Source organism: Elephantulus edwardii, unplaced genomic scaffold, assembly GCF_000299155.1.
Source record: "Elephantulus edwardii isolate Elephantulus edwardi_28Jun2011 unplaced genomic scaffold, EleEdw1.0 scaffold00371, whole genome shotgun sequence".
In the NCBI taxonomy this organism is placed as follows: Eukaryota; Metazoa; Chordata; class Mammalia; order Macroscelidea; family Macroscelididae; genus Elephantulus; species Elephantulus edwardii.
This window is the reverse complement of record NW_006400121.1, coordinates 584,751-600,865: the sequence shown is the minus strand read 5'-3', so window position 1 is coordinate 600,865 and position 16,115 is coordinate 584,751. Positions and strand designations below refer to the sequence as shown.

Here is a 16,115-nt window from a genome sequence, read left to right as displayed (position 1 = left end):
TTGTGTGAGTGTACCGTCAAATCAGATCTGACTGGTACAGGAGGAGATTGTCCCTCCTTTTCCCGGCAGAGCATCTGGTGGATTCGAACCGTGCCCCTCTGGGATTGTAGTTGCAGCTCCTTGCCACTAGGCCACCAGAACTCCCCAACATTTCAGGTTTTTAAAGCTTTTATATGGAAAAAAATTTTAATGTTTCAGTTTGTAATAGTAGTTGACATAAAATGTAAAAAGAAATCATTATTTGTGCTATGATGATAAGAAGTGCTTAAATCTTACTAGAAAACTGAAAATATATGCCTTTTTTTCACATTATAACTCAGCAACTGTAGGAAGTTTGCCCAATTTCTTAGGCAAAAATCCTAGTAGATACACAACCCCAAAACTTTTTGCTTTTTTCTCACTAAACAAATTAATTAAAATTGCTTTGTGCTATGAATTCTCTGATTATTTGGAGTAGCTTAAAATTTTTATGTTTATTAGTAAGCATGGTTATGACATAGTATTCATTAGTTGGTTGTGATTGATATATTTATTTGTAATCTAATGTTTAGGGTTTTTATAATCAAATAAAGATAACAAAAATAAAATTATAAAATATGAAAAAATAACTATGCTTTTTAATTTTTTCCTAACCTATCCATTTCAGTTTTTAATAATTATATTCAGAGAATTCAGGAATGATTTTTTACTATGTTCTATACGCATACACAGCAAACAAACTTCATTTTTGATACTGCTATTATGCTGCTTTCATTTGACTTTAAATTGGCATCTCAGATATATTTGACACAAATTTCTGATATAGGCTCAATGGCCTATAAGTTATGAGCACTATTCTATATGTAAGCACAGTCTAAAATAGCGTATTTGGTCTATAACTGAAATTCTGGGAAGCTCTTTTGGCTTAATGGTAAGGGGTAATGCTGCCAAAGCAAAAGCACATGGTTTGAACCTGCCAACTACTACATGGGAGAAAAATGAGTAGTTTCCTCCATGCGAGCTAACTGTTCTCTGAAAACCAACTGGAACAGCAGCTATGGATTAGTTCCATCTTGATGGTACACAACAACATAATTTTAACAGATCAACTAAATAAAAGACAAACATTGTCAATATTTTAATGTATGAGTGCAGATTTTTTAATTACAATAGTAAATAATGTAATTAGGTAGTAAATATCAATAAATATGTAACTACTTCTTCATTACAGAGAAAGGTGGTATTTCATATAACCATTTTAAAATATTCTGCAACTGAAAAATGTATTTAGAATAAGAATAGTTTTTAATATTTTGGCATGTTTAATATTTAGAATTACCGACTCAGTTATTTGTCCAAATTACTCAGGCAAAAAGGGCAGCTATCTTGGGAAAGAGCTAAACAAGTGGAAGAGTTCCTACAACGAAAACAAGAGGCTATGCAGAATAAAGCTCGAGCCGAAGGACATATGGTAAGTTTAATTTTTTTCTAAGGTTTTAATCATATTGAATAGGTAAGTATCAATGTTAATGTATTAGAATGAGAAATAAAAATAGTCAAAATAGAGTATAAAGATTTGGAGGGTTTTCCACTTTCTTCATGGACACAGTTTGATAGCATTGCATTCTTCAAGTTGTGCAACCATTCTCACCTCCCTTTTCAGATTAATTATTCTTCACTGTGCTCTAAAGCGTCTGTCTAATATTTTGAATAGATCATAGCATTTTATTAATTCATATGACATTTAACCTCCTTTATGCTATATTTTTAAATAGTCTGTATGAAATGAGATTGTTGCTTTGGTTACTTGAGAGTAATTCCTAGATATAGAATGAGTATAAATGAATATAAAAAACTATGAAAAACCAAACCAGTTGCCATCAGATCGATTCTGACTACTGCTGACCCTTGTGTTACAAAATAGAACTCCAGGTTTTCCTATTATCTTTTGTAAAAGTGGGTCACAAGTTTTTTAGCTGTTTTGTTGTTAGGTGGGCTCTGGTGCAAATATTTTATACATCTTATTGTTGAGAACCATTGAGTCAGACCCTACTCACAGCTGATCAGAGGCAGTAAACTACACAAGAGCAGATTGCCTGTCTTCTCCCACAGAGCAGCAGATATATTTGAACCACATGCCTTTGGATTGGTGACATCCCAGATAGTTATATTAAATAACGTCTTAAATGGTTTTTTCCCCTCTAATAAGCTTTCTTTTCCCTTTAAATACTTTAAGTTAGCAAAATATTTTAAATAAAAGTAAGAAATATATTTGGATAAAAATAAATATGCATTAATTCAAGAATAAATTAAAAAATGTAACTATATTTGAATTTCTATATGCTAGCTAACTAGATTACTAAATCATTATTTAAGAAAATATTAAGTTTCTAGTTAATCATTGGATTTGTTAAAACTTGACTTGTAGAGCTACACAGCTACTTTTTGGTCTTTTGTCCACAGAACATCTGATGATTGTTTTTCTCAGCTCTGCACCCCATAAAGCGCATGCTCAAATAGGGAATAGATCTACGATAATGGTACTATATGTCATTAGGTTGTAATATTTCTATAGTTATAATTTGTGACCTCGGATGAGATGGGTTGATAAAATAATTGGGGCAATGAGGGTTGGTGTGTCAGAATTAGTGAGACTGGCTCAGGACAGGGCAGGGTTTAGAACTGCTATACATAGGGTCATTAGAGGTTGCAAGTGACTCGGCAGCACATAACAACAAACAACTGTTTGAGTTCATAAGTGACATATTTGTGAGTCAATGTAGTCAGTCAAGTTTAGAATATTTTTTACTCTAAATATTGTCAGAGAAAACTAGCATTGTAATTGCGTTTTAAAAATAATAACCACTCGTATTTTTAGCAGAAATGTATGTTTTCCTAAATTTGGTTTTTATCTGTATTTTTATTCATCAGTAAATATTAGAAGATATTGTCTTAGACCCTTGCCTGATAGTCCCATTATAAAAGCATCCACAATTTTTGTTACAGATTTTTATTAAAAAAAAATTCTTAGAAATTGGTAGACATATCAAGACTAGGTTATTGCTTTCTTCAGCAGTCTCACTATTACCCCTATTTATTTTTTATCTTATTTTTTATGCTGGAAAATTGTTATTTACCATTGAGTCAGCTCTGGCTCAAGACAACTTCATGTGCTAAAGAATGTTCTCTGGTAATTCCTTTGGGGAAAAACATTCCAAGATTTGTTGGAAAATTATTTTATTTTACCCCTACACTTGAATGATAATGTTTGCTGGTCAGCTGGTACATTTACATGGTGTTTATATATTCTGAATGTTTTTTATTTTGCCTTTTGTTTCAAAAGATACTTTTGGTGAAGATATTTTATTTTGAAGGGCTATTTTCTTTCAGTATTTAAAAAATGTTAATTGGAAACCCTTTGATTCTTTTGAAACATCCTTTTTTCTGTGCCAGCCCAGTCTTTAGTCTAGGGCTAATTATACCCTACTGTAGAGGATTGCTTTTCTTAGTAACCAGTCCTCACTGAGTTGGCAGTCTTTGCACTCTGGCTGTTGGAAACATGAAATGTCCAGCCATCAGTAAGTTTTAAAAGTTGTATCACATTCTAGTAGTCTTTCACTAACCTTGGGTCTTTTTCTTATATATGGCATAAGCTTGAAGGATCCATTTGCAGATCTTTAGCAGTCTTTGTGAATCTCTTTCCTCTTTGGTACTCCGGCTTATAAAGACTAGTGATCTTCAACTGCCCAGACCATAAAAGGCATTTCTTCAACTGAGTCAGAATGCCATGTTGTGTTTGGGTGCCTTCTTCCTGAAAACATTCCCCAAGGTGTAAGTTGGGGCAATTACTATTTTTATTTCACTTGTTTCCCCACTCCTATTATTATCCTGATCTGTTTGTGGCCCATTGTTTGAAAACTTATTTTATGTATTTCAATTTGGGAGTTTTTATTTATTATATTTTATTTTATTTTTGTTTGTTTTTTCAGGTACAGGGGTAGTTATTTGACTTCTTGCTGTATCATATTCTTTAGATTTTGTTAATGAAACATTTGATATTGTTTTGATTCTTTTATTTATTCTTTTCTCATTTAGGGCTACTTATCTAATGATACTCTGGAATTTACGTTACCATTTCTCAAAGCTTTTGTTTACCTTTCTTAGTCTGAATAGTTACCTTAAATTTAGGATACTTTAAATGATCATTTCTTTAAATACTGCTTTCTATCTCTTTTTGTTCTCCTTAAAAGAACTCCTATTAGACTTATGTTTTGGAACCTGTGTGTCTCTTGTCTTTTTTTTTTTTTTTGCTATTTTTATGTAAGTCTTTGTATGTGAGTGTAATGCTTTTTGGTTTTGGGTGCTTTGTTTTTTTCTTTTTTTTTTTTTAACTTAATCCACTTTATTTTTTTTTATACAAAATCCACTATGTGATGGCCATAGCTGGAGTCTGAATCCTCTGCACAGACTCTGGTCTTTACAAGATGGTCAGTGAATTCTTGGTAGGGAGACTTGGTGAACAGTTTCTTTCCAGAGATCTAGGTCAAGTAGCGTAGGTCTTGGAGATGGCATCAACGGTGGCCTTGGCGAAGTTGCCCAGGATAGCTTTGCAGCCCCTGGCTGAGATGTAGCAGTCATTAATTCCAGCCATCAACAGCAGCTTCTTGGGCACAGAGGCTGAGACAGTTCCAGTGCCTCGGGGTGCAGGGATCAGATGCACCAACTCAGAGCCACAGAGCCCAGGCACCTTGCAGGGAATGGTGTGAGGCTTGCCAGTCTTGTTCCCCCAGTAGCCATGCTGCACAAGGACAAAAGAGAGCTTGGCCAGGATAATTACCCCACGGATGGCAGTAGCCACCACCTTGGAGCAGTTGACGCCCAAGCCAACATAGCTATTATAGTCTCCAGTGGCAGCAATGACTTTGAACCTGGTCCGCTGGCCAGCATATATCTGCGTCTCCACAGGCGTAATTTTCAAGACCTCATCCTTACAGGACATTTTCAGGAAAAAGTCAATGATTGCAGACTCCTTGAATGGGCAGTGAGGAGATAAATCTCCTCTAAGGTTTGATTTTCATATCTTTGACCAGATGGCCCACCTTGGTAACAGGAGAGCTACTCCTTGTCCTCAGCTTTGCCTCCTTGAGCTCCATGGCTGCATCCATGGCCCCCAACTGGCAGAACGCTAGGCGGACCACTACCAAAGCCTCCATAGAAACCACCACAAGCTCCCCTTCTGGGGGCCCTGAGGCCTCCATGCCCTCATGCTGCACTGGCATCATCTGACATTTGGTATTTTCTTGGAAAAGAAGCGTGGGTTAAATTTTTATCAACATTTGTTAATTTAGTACCATTCATCCCCTGTTTTTCAATGCCATCAAATTGTTTCTTACTCACAGTATACCCCATATGCAGTAGAAACACTTCGAGTTCTATACCATCCTCACAATTGTTGCTATCTTTGCACCCATGTTTGTAGCTACTGTGTCAATTCATCTTGTTGTCAGTTTTCCTCTTTTTTTATAAAACATTTTATACTAGTTTATTTACAAAATTTGAATACATTGTTTTAAGAACAATTTCTTTCAACTTCCCTCACCCTACGCCCATCAAATTGTACTACCCCATGATTTATCCCTCCCTCCCTCTGCAAATCCTCATCCCTCTGCTTCCATGCTCTCCTACCCCTCTTGGATCCTCCTTATACTCAAGAATGGTTTTATATAATATTTGTCATTGTGGGACTGAGTTAATTTACTTAGCATAATGCTCTCCAGTTCCTCCCAAGTTAGGTAATAATTTACGAAATCATTGCTCCTGTGTGCTACATAATATTCCATTTTTTGAATGTTCCACAATTTCTCAATCCATTCGATTAATATTTGGGCTGTTTCCATGTTTTTGTGATGGTGACTAACACTGCTATGAACAGATGTATAACCTTAGGAATTCTATGGAATAGTTCTATCCTGTCTATGGTTATTAAATCTATCAAGTCAAAGATAATTCATAAAAATCCTGTGAATAACAGATCTGAACCCTTTCTATCCTGTACCATCCTGGCACTCTGACATACTGGAGTCCATTGCTATAGTCACTGTGTCATTCCATCTGTTTGAAAGACTTCCTCTCTTTGGTTATTCCTCCACTTTTCCAAACATGATGTCCTTCAAGGAATAGCCTGTCTTAGCAGCATGCCCTAAGTGTGTGAGACAAGGAGCACTGTACCTTCTCCAAGGAATGTCTGTATGTTCTTTTGGAGTCTATGTGATCTTTAGCACTCTTCTGCAGCACCACAGCTCAGACACATTAATTTTATAAATTTTTCTAACATCTTTATTGTCTTGCTCTCAGATGCATAGCAAGTGCTTGAAAAGACTATGACCTTACTGGTGCACCTTTGAACTCAGACTGACATCATTGCACCTCAATAATTTGGAGCAGTCCCTGACTGCAGAATTTGGCGGTGCAATATGTCTTTTGATTTCCTGACTGCTGAGTTTTCTGATTCCCTGATTTGCTTGGGTTGCTTTCACTTGGAAGGTTTGGGATGACAAGGTGTTTAATATCTCATAACTTTTATATATTGCTTTATTGATTCACCTGTTTATGATCATTTCATTTATTTCCATAATTGGATTGTAGTGAATAGTTCTCCCTCACCTTTTCTCCTTTATATTTCTTTCATTTCTCTTTCTTTTATAAAATTCTTATTCCTCTTTTATTACCTTTCGGGAAATTCTCAGCCTGATAGTCTAGATGCTGAAGCAGGGTCTTTAGTTTTGTTTGTTCTACTAATCAGACCATCTAACAAGTCTCTTTTCTCAGAAATTTGGGATTTTTTTAGTGTCCTAATCTGATCAGTTTTCTCCAAAGCTCCTTGCTTGTGTTTTCATTCTCTGATAATGTAGTTATTTTGAAGTGTCAATTATAGTTTGCTGTGACTGTATTTATGTGTTTCTGTTTTTTAATTATCTGTGGAACTGTGCTAGACTAGTTGTAAAAAGTTGCACAGCAGTCCCGAAGTCACATGGTTTGAATCTACCAGCTGCTCTGTGGGAAAAGGATGCTCATTCTCCTTCTATGCAGTTTACTGCCTATGAAACTTCATTGGAGGGTTATTTTCTTTTCCTTATTGTGATTTTAATGAAAGTTTACAGAAAGGTTGGGTGTTCATTCATTCATTATTGCACATTTTCCTATCTCCCTTTCCCTTCCCCTTCTCCCTCTCCCATTCTACTCTGCAATGCACCTCTTGTTCTAGATTGTTGTCATATATAGTACATTATCATATATCCTTTCAGATAGTTCTTCCTCTCATCTGTTCCAATGAAGTGTTTATTCATTCTTTTCCTATTTCCCTTCCTACCCTCCATGTCAGTCCTATTTTATAACAGTAGTGTTGTGCAGTATTTGTCCTTTTGTGACCGAAGTATTACACTTAGCATAATGGCTTCCAGGCTAACCCATGTTGTGTAGTCTTTTATGAGTTCATTGTTTTTCAGTGCTGCATAATATTCCATTGGGTGACTGTAGTTTTCCTGTCCATTTGTTGATGAACAGTTGGACTGCTTCCATTTCTTTGCAATTGTGAATAATGCATGAGTAAAACATGAGTGTGCGTACTGCTGTTTGAGGCATAGCTCTGGTTTCTTTAGGGTATATTCTGAGTAGTGGAATTGCTTGGTCAAATGTTACTTCTATTTCCAACCTTTTGAGAAAGTGTAGACTGTTTGCCGTAGTGGTTGTACCATTTTCCATTTTCCTCAATGGTGAACAAGGGTTCCAGTCTCTATAAACCTCACCAACATTTTTTTTCTGCCCTGTTGAACTTTGCTTTTGTTGTTGGGGTGAGACATTATCTCATAGTTGTTTTGATTTGCATTTATCTTATCACTAGGGATTTTGAACATTTCTTCATGAAATTGTTTGCCATCTGAATTTCTTTTTTGGTGAAGTATCTATTAATATCTTGTTCCCAATTTGGGATTGGGTTGTTTACTTTTTCTTGGTGAGGTTCTGGAGTAATATATAACTTCTGTAACCTTATCAGATATGTCATTGTCAATTTTTTTCTCAGTCTGTGAGTTTCCTTTTTATCCTATTGGAGAAGTTTTTGATTCTTAGAAGGTCCCAGTCTTATATTTTATTCTCTCCTGGTTGTAGATTTTTCATTATATTTAGAAGTCTGTTCATGCTGTAGATAGGTCTTCTAGAATTGTTCCTAGATTTTCTCTGAGGAATTTTATAGTCTTTGGTTTTACTCCCAGGTCCCTATTCCACTTTGAGTTTTGTGTCTGATATGAGGCGTGAGTCTTGATTAAGTTTTCTGCAGATAGTTTCCTGGTTTTACCAGCTAGGGTTGCTGAGTGGTGCTCAACTTAATGGCCATCAACAACAACAATAATTTTCATAATTCTCTCCTTTGATTCTGAAGAATTTGACTGTGATAGGCTTTAGTATTTTTCTTTTGGAATCTATTCTGTATGGGTTTTGTCCAGCTTCTTGTATGAATCTTCTATCATTCTTCATGATACCTGGAAAGTTTTCTTCTAGTAACTTTTCTGCAACTTTCTCAGTGACTTTTTTTGCTTCTTCCTCTTCTAGAATTCTAATTATGCACATTATTCCTCTTATTGGCTTACATTATCCTTTAGGCTTTCTTCATTTTCCTTTCTTTTCATTCTGCTTTTTTGCTCCAGTGTACTAATGTTGAGACCTCTGTCTTCTTTTTTTGCTGATGCTGTACTCATTTATTCAGTTGTGCTAATCTGTCCCTAATATGTTGACAGCTTTAGAAATGCTGGTCCTAATATTCTGAACTGCTCTTTTATGGTCTTCTAGAATTTCTAATGTTTCATTTGTTTTATTTGCAATGTCTCAATTTTCTTTTAGTTCCCCTTGTCTTTTATTTGTAGAATCCTACAATTCTTTGAATTTTTCTTTAACCTATTGAAAATACTTGATCATTTTTTTTTTAATTTTGTGTCAGAAAATTCCATCAGACTTCATAGCTTCAGTAAATCCATTAATTCTGTGTTTCCATTACTTTTGGGGGATGATATCATACTTTGGTTTTGTGTTGGCTCTAAGATAGTCTGCTTCTTCCATGTTATTTTTGTGATAGTTTTTCTTGCCTGGGCCCTAGCAGGTCCTGGATCTGATGACCTTTGCTGTGGAGCTTATTTCTCCAGAGGACGGAGGGGCAACTTAACCTGCCTCAATATCTCTTTAGTCTCTGGGCTCCCAGGAAGACTTCTTTCAGGTGGGCAGTTCAACATTCCACTAGGGAAAGAGAAGGTACCTCACCTTGTCTGTGACCTCATCATCTCTGGTCTGCTGTAAAGTTCACTGGAGCTGGGGAGCACACTGCTTCTGTTCTTTCCTCTGTGATCACAGAACTAAGTTATCTGGGACTGTGGAGCCCATCAGAAAGGAAACCAATTCTGCCACTGGGAGAATTCAGCTGCTGGGAAGAGTACCCTGGCTTGGGAGCACTCTCAAAAGAAAGCTTGAGGAGAACTTGCCCTGCTCTATTCTTTTGTCTTGGATGGCACAGCGGCAAAGTTTTCTGTGACTGTGGAATCACTTGGAAAAGGAACTTAATTTGCCTCTGTCAGATTTTTGAGGATGTTGTGAAATTTTCTCCCTGGAAAGCTTGTTGTCTTCTGAATGCAAGTCCCCTCTCCTGAAGTCTAGTGTCCTCCTTAGTCTGTGGAGTGGTGTAGCCTCTCTTCACCACTCTCACAGCGATTCTAGATAAAGGACTTTGTATCTCATCTTTGGCTCCAGGACCACATTCCTGTGGTTGCTGATTGCTGGAGCCTTCCAGTTAGGCCACATGGCTGGCAAAGCAGGATAATATCCCATGTAAAGGCAGTGTTTTGGCTGAATCATGGATGTAGGTGTTTCCTCCTTGGCCCAAGGGCCCAAAGCAGATACAGAGTTTGAAAGTGGTGATTCTTCAGCTGCTGACTGCCTGATTCAAGAACACCAGCTTCTAGAGAGGGCTGGGGTAGTCCAGAGGGTGGAGCTTGTACCAATCAGGATGTGGGAGTAAGTGGGAGAGGGATGGGGCAGGGACTAGGGGTGTCAGCACCTGAGTAAGGTGGTGGCCGGCGAGTGAAAAAGAAATAATACTACATATTTTTAATGATGTGTTTATTATTCCAATTTATACTATCTATTTTTGTTGTTGCTATATGCCCTTGAGTTACTTGCGACTCATGGTGAACCTATGTATAACAGCCCTGAAATCTACTCTATCCTGTGCAAACTTATTGCCTCTGACACACCTACCCTCATTACCTCAGTCACTGTATAAATCTATCTTATTGATGGCCTCCCTCTCTTTCTTCATCCCTCCACCCTCCCAAGCATGATGTCCCTCTCCAAGGACCGGTCCCCCTTTGCAACATGCCCAAAGTGTGTCAGACGAAGCCTCAGAATCCTTGCCTCGAAGGAGCAGACTGGCTTGACCTTCTCTAGGATGAACCTGTTTGTTTTCCTGGCAGTCCATGGTATATTCAACATTCTTCTCCCCAGTACCACAGCTCAAAGGCATCAGTTCTCTATTAATCCTAGTCATTGTCCAGCTCTCTGACATATAAAAAGTAATTGCAAAAGACTGTAGCCTGGATCAGGAGTACCTTAGTCCCCACACTGATGTTGTTGTTCTTCAGTACTCTGGAGAGGTCTCAGATAGCTGATTTTCCCAATGCAATTCCTCTCTGCTGGTACCAAGAGTGTTATTTGTGAAGCCAAGCAAAATAAGCTGTTAACACCTTCAGGTTCTCCTCAGTTTCAGCTGGCAGGGTTGTGTCATTTGCATAGTGCAGGTTGTTGATGAGTAGTTCTCCAGTCCTGATGCCACATTCCTCTTCACAGAGCCCATCATACACCCTTCCCAGTTTTGAACCATGCAGTGTCTACTTGTTCTGTTTTGACGACTGCCTCCTAGTCCATGCATAGGTTTCTCTCATAAGCACAATCTAATGTTCTGGGATTCCCATTTTTAAAGTTTGTTGTGATTCACACAATCAAATGCCCTTGCATAGTCAATGAAACACAAATAGACATTCCTCTGGTACTCTCTGCTTTCAAAATCCATCAACCGTTAGCTATAATATCCCTAATACCATGGCCTCTTCTAAACCCAGTCTGCACATTTGGCAGTTCTCTATTGATGTGCTGTTCCAGTCATTCTTGGATAATTTTTGGCAGAATCTTTCTTGCATGTGATAGTCATGATATTGTTCAATAATTTCCATACTCTGTCAGGTCATTTTTCTTTGGAATGGAAACAAATATAGATCTCTTCCTATTATATATTGATTTTCAATTATGGCAACACAGAAAAACCTAATGACTTGAAACCACACAAATGTCTAGGAGTTAGTATTCTGCTGCTTGGAATATACCCCAAGAGAATGGGAACTGAGCCACAAATGGGTACATGTATACCAATATTCATAGCTGCATTATTCACCATCATAGGAACATGGAAACAGCCAACATGTCCAACCACTATCTAATGGATTGAGAAATTATAGTACATTTACACGATGGAATACTGTACAGCATGCAGGAGCAAGGATTTTGTAAATTACTGCCTAACTTGGAAGGGACTGGAGAGAATTATGCTAGATGAACTAACTCAGTCCCATAAGGACAAATATTGTATAAGACCATTATTGTAGAATAAGTATGAGGATCCAAAAGGGGGAGGGGAGGAGCAGAAAGGTTAGGATGGGCGGGGGGTTAATCATCGAGTCACAAAATTTGATGGGTTGAATAGGGGTGAAGGAAATGGGAAAGATCCAGTGTGGCAAACAATGCATATCAACTTTGTAAATAAACCAGTATAAAATAATTTTTTTTAAACAAAAGAGTTAGAAGTCTAAAACATTGTTTATGGTTTCTACTCCACATCTTTGTAAAAGGAGTGGTTGCAGCATGAGAGAAGAGTCTAACTTCTGCCCACTTTATAAAGGGGAACTGTCCCCATCAGTAATACCCATAGCTTTAAACAAATAGCTACGTGGTCAGATATGCAACAACACATGCTCCTGTACCTGTTTCTACCAATCATTGGGTCCAATATTCTTTACAACTTGACTCACAGACTTTACTTACAGTTATGGAGTTTATTAGGGAAATAGGTTGAGGAGTGGAAGAGGCAAAGAGTATAACACTATTCAAATCCCCGTTTAGTCCAGCAGCCCTAGTCCAGATTAAAAAGGCACAGTTCCTCAGTTGGTGAGTGTCCAAGTTTAGTTCAGCAGCACAGATGCAGGAAACCTCTGATTTTGAGTTACAAGTCAGCTTTTCCTTCACTTATCCAGCAACCAAAACTATTTTTAACTGTGGCTTCATCTCTAAGGTTCCTCTCTTTATAGCTTGCCACAGTCTTTTCACAGTAGTGTCACAGTCTCTTTACCCTCTCTCCACCACTGTCCTACACTGTGAAAAGTGTTCTCTTATATTGCTCACACAGCTATTGAGAATTTTTATGAACATGTGTCTATACTCCAGGTGGGTGGAGACCATGTCCCAATGGAGGCTAACACAATGGATAGAAAATCCAGTTTGCAAGGTTTCTGACACCACAATCTTAATAAAGGTGAAAACATAATTTCACTTGGCTGCTGGAGGCTTGAATAGAGAAAGATCTTTGCACATATTTCAGGTTGTTGGCAGAATTCAGTTTTTTACTGCTGTAGGACTGAGCACTCAATTGCTTTTCTAGCTTTCCTGCAGAAACTCCACTGAACTCTAAGAAGACCTTCATCTTCAAGCCCTTGGAATATGGCCTCTTTCATCTCAACAATAGAGAAACTCTTGGGCATTTAATTCCTTTCATGTTTCAAATCTGTCTGGCTCCTCCTCTGAATCTTGCTGTGGAGAGCTCTACTTTTAAAATAATTAGACCACACTCACCAGATAATCTCTCCTTGGACATTGTTATTGTTCTTACATGCCAGTGAGTTGGAAGTGACTCGTTAGTGACCCTGCAGTAGGTTCTCAGATGCAGTAAATCCTTCATGAGGAGATTGACCATGTTTCTCCCATGAAGCAGCTATTGAATTTGAACTATATTTCTTTGAGTTGGTTATGCAACTCCTTGCCATTAAACCACCTGAGCTTGAAGTATAGACTTTTACAATTGTAGTACTTATAACTAACTAAATCTTAACAGTGAAGTCCATCATTTTCATAGCCTGAGTGTTATACAGGGCTTGTATGTTGGACTAAGAGATGACGCGAAATCTTGGGGGCCAGTGTAGAATTCTGTCTACAAAACTTTTCCTTTTTAAATGTTGTAGAGAATATCTGAAAAGAAGAAACTAGGCTAGGTGGAGATTGCTGTTGTTATGTGCCATCGGGTTGCCTGCTACTACCTCATAGTGACCCTTTGTACTCTTAAACCCTGCCCTATCTTGAATCAATTTTACTGATTCAGGCACACCTTCCCCCATTACACCAATTATTACTGTATCAGTCCACCTCATTTAGGGTCCTCCTCTCTTGTACTCTCCCTCCTCCCTTCCAAGCATGATAACCTTCTCCAAGGACTAAGCCCTCCTGGCCACATGCCCAGGGTATGTGACACAGAGCTACAAAATCCTTCCCTCCAGGAAAAACTTGGTTTCACCATCTCCAATACTGACCTGATTATTCACTTGGTGGTCTATGTTGAGTACTCTTCTCCAGCACCACAACTCAAAGACATTGATTCCTTTTCTGTCACCTTAAGTCATTGTCTAGCTCCCTCACACCTAGCGAGTAATTGTGAAGATCGTGGCCTGGAACAGGTGCACCTTAATCCGTAGACTGACATCATTACTCTTTAGCACTTCGGAGGAGTCCCTGACAGCAGGCTTCACCAATGCAGTTTGTCTTTTGATTTAGTTATTGCTTCTGCCAGGATTGTTGCATGTAGAGTCAAGCAAGCTGAAAGTGTTAACAACCTCAGTCTTTTCTCCATTTATAATGGTGCAGCCAATTTGCCCAGTGATGAGAATCTTTGTTTTCTTGATGTTGACCTTCAATCCATAATGAAGACTACAGTCCTTGACCTTCTTTTACAAGTGCTTCAGGTCCTCCTCAGTTTCAGAAAGCAGAGTTGTGTAATCTGCATATCACAGGTTGTTGATGAGTCTTCCTCCAATCCTGATCACACATTCCTTTTCATAAAACCCAGCTTCCCAAATGTTCTGCCCTGCATATAGACTGAATATGTATGGAGACAGGCATCCCTGGTGCAATCTTTTCCCAGGTTTGCTCTGTTCTGATGGCTGCTTACTGGTACAAGTATAGATTTGGCATGAGCACAATCAAGTGTTCTGGGATTCCCATTCTTCTCCAGGTTAGCTACACAGTCAAATTCTTTTGCATAGTCAATGAAATTCAGATCCATTTTCCTCTGGTCACCTTTGCTTTTGGCCAAGATTCATCTGCCATTGATGATATTGTCTCTAGTGTCACAGCATCTTGTAAACCCAGCTTGTAATTCTGGTAGTTCTCTGATACGTATCTCTTCCATTCAGTTGGCCAGGTAGTTGTCCTCCAAATTTCTTGGCACAATCTGGTAAGCACATCCAGGGCAGCATCTGTTTGTTAAAATATGTCAGTTGGCATTCCATCATTTCTGGGGCCATGTTTTTAGTCAGTTCTTTCTGAGCAATTTGTCTCTTGATCATATATTGTTTTATGAAATTCTTCTATTGTCATCCAATTCCTTTTGGTATATTGACTCTGTGCTCTTTCTGTCTTCCCTTAACGCTTCCTGGATCATTCAGTATTCTGCCCATAGCATCCTTAAGTATTACAATTTGAGGCTTGAATTTGTTCTTTAGTTCCTTCAGCTTATGAAACTCTAAGTTCAGCCCTTTGATTTTCCAACTCCAGCTATTTGCATGTTTGCTTATAATTGCTTTGTCTCCCCAAGCTGTCCTTCCGTAGGTAAAGGAGGTGTTGGTAAATCTATCATTAGTAATGTATTTCATAGTAGACATTTAATCAGTGGAATGTCTCTAGGCAAGAACTGTTTGAATTTTTAAATAAAAGATTAATACGATGTGTTTTAAATACAGTAAAACTTAGAACAACATCAATTTCAGTGTTTGTAGTTGTTGATTTCAGTGAGTATTAGCCAATAGATACTGTTACGTTAAATCTTACAGGAGGAGACTGCCCATCTTTCTCCCATAGAACAACTGATAGATTTGTACAGTGCACGTTTGAGTTGTAAGTGTAGTTCCTACCACTAAGCCACCAGAAGGCCACTGATCATGATAAAGATCTATTGTGTTATGTGTAAAAATTCCCTTATATCTCTTTGCATTCAGTCTCCTCCTCTTATATTTCTGGCCTTGGATAATCACTAATCTGTTTCCTGTTACTTTATTACTTTATACTTTTGTGTTTTCTGAAATTGCATATATATGAACTGATAAAGTATAGAATTTTTTCACAACAAAGAGTATCAGTAATCATTTGTACTTTATTTTAAATTCTTGAGTTAAAGTCTATTGTATGGATTTACTGTAATATTTCTTTCTTAGCCGATTATTTGTATTTTCAGAAGTCCTTACAAATTACTGAGTAATATGGTTTTTAAACTCACTCATTTATATACGGGTTAAGGACTATAATCTGCAATATGAATTGAAGCTCAACATCAAGAAGACAAAGATTCTCACCACTGGGCCAATTGGCTACACCATGATAGATGGAGAAGAGATTGAGATTGTTAGCAGTTTAAGCTCACTCAGGCCCACAGTCAACACTCTTGGCACCAGCAGTTATGAAATAAAAAGACAGATTGCATTAGAAAAGTCTGTTGTCAGAGGCCTCTCCAGAATGCTGGCTAGCAAGAATTTCAGTCTAGGGACCAAGGTGTGCCTGATCCAGGCCTTTGTCTTCACAATTAGTTGCTCTGCACCAGGGAGCCGGACAGTGACTAAAGATGCCAGACGAAGAATTGATGCATATGAGTTGTGGTGCTGGAGAAGAGTATTGAACACACTATGGACTGCCAAGAGAACAAAGAGGTCCGTCCTGGAGAGAATGAATCCAAGCTGCTCCTTGGAGGCAAAGATTTTGGAGCTCCATCTCACATACTTTGGGCATGT

The 16,115-nt window shown here is 38.0% G+C and overlaps 1 protein-coding gene across 1 annotated transcript in view; it reads left to right on the top strand.

Annotated features, from left to right (window-relative positions):
• The window catches only part of NEK1 (NIMA-related kinase 1), a 229,495-nt gene that overhangs the window by 102,189 nt on the left and 111,191 nt on the right, over nucleotides 1-16,115 (top strand). The window contains exon 17 of the mRNA XM_006902136.1: nucleotides 1,348-1,450. Within this exon, the coding sequence (XP_006902198.1) occupies nucleotides 1,348-1,450 (103 nt within the window). The remainder of the gene's footprint in view (nucleotides 1-1,347; nucleotides 1,451-16,115) is intronic.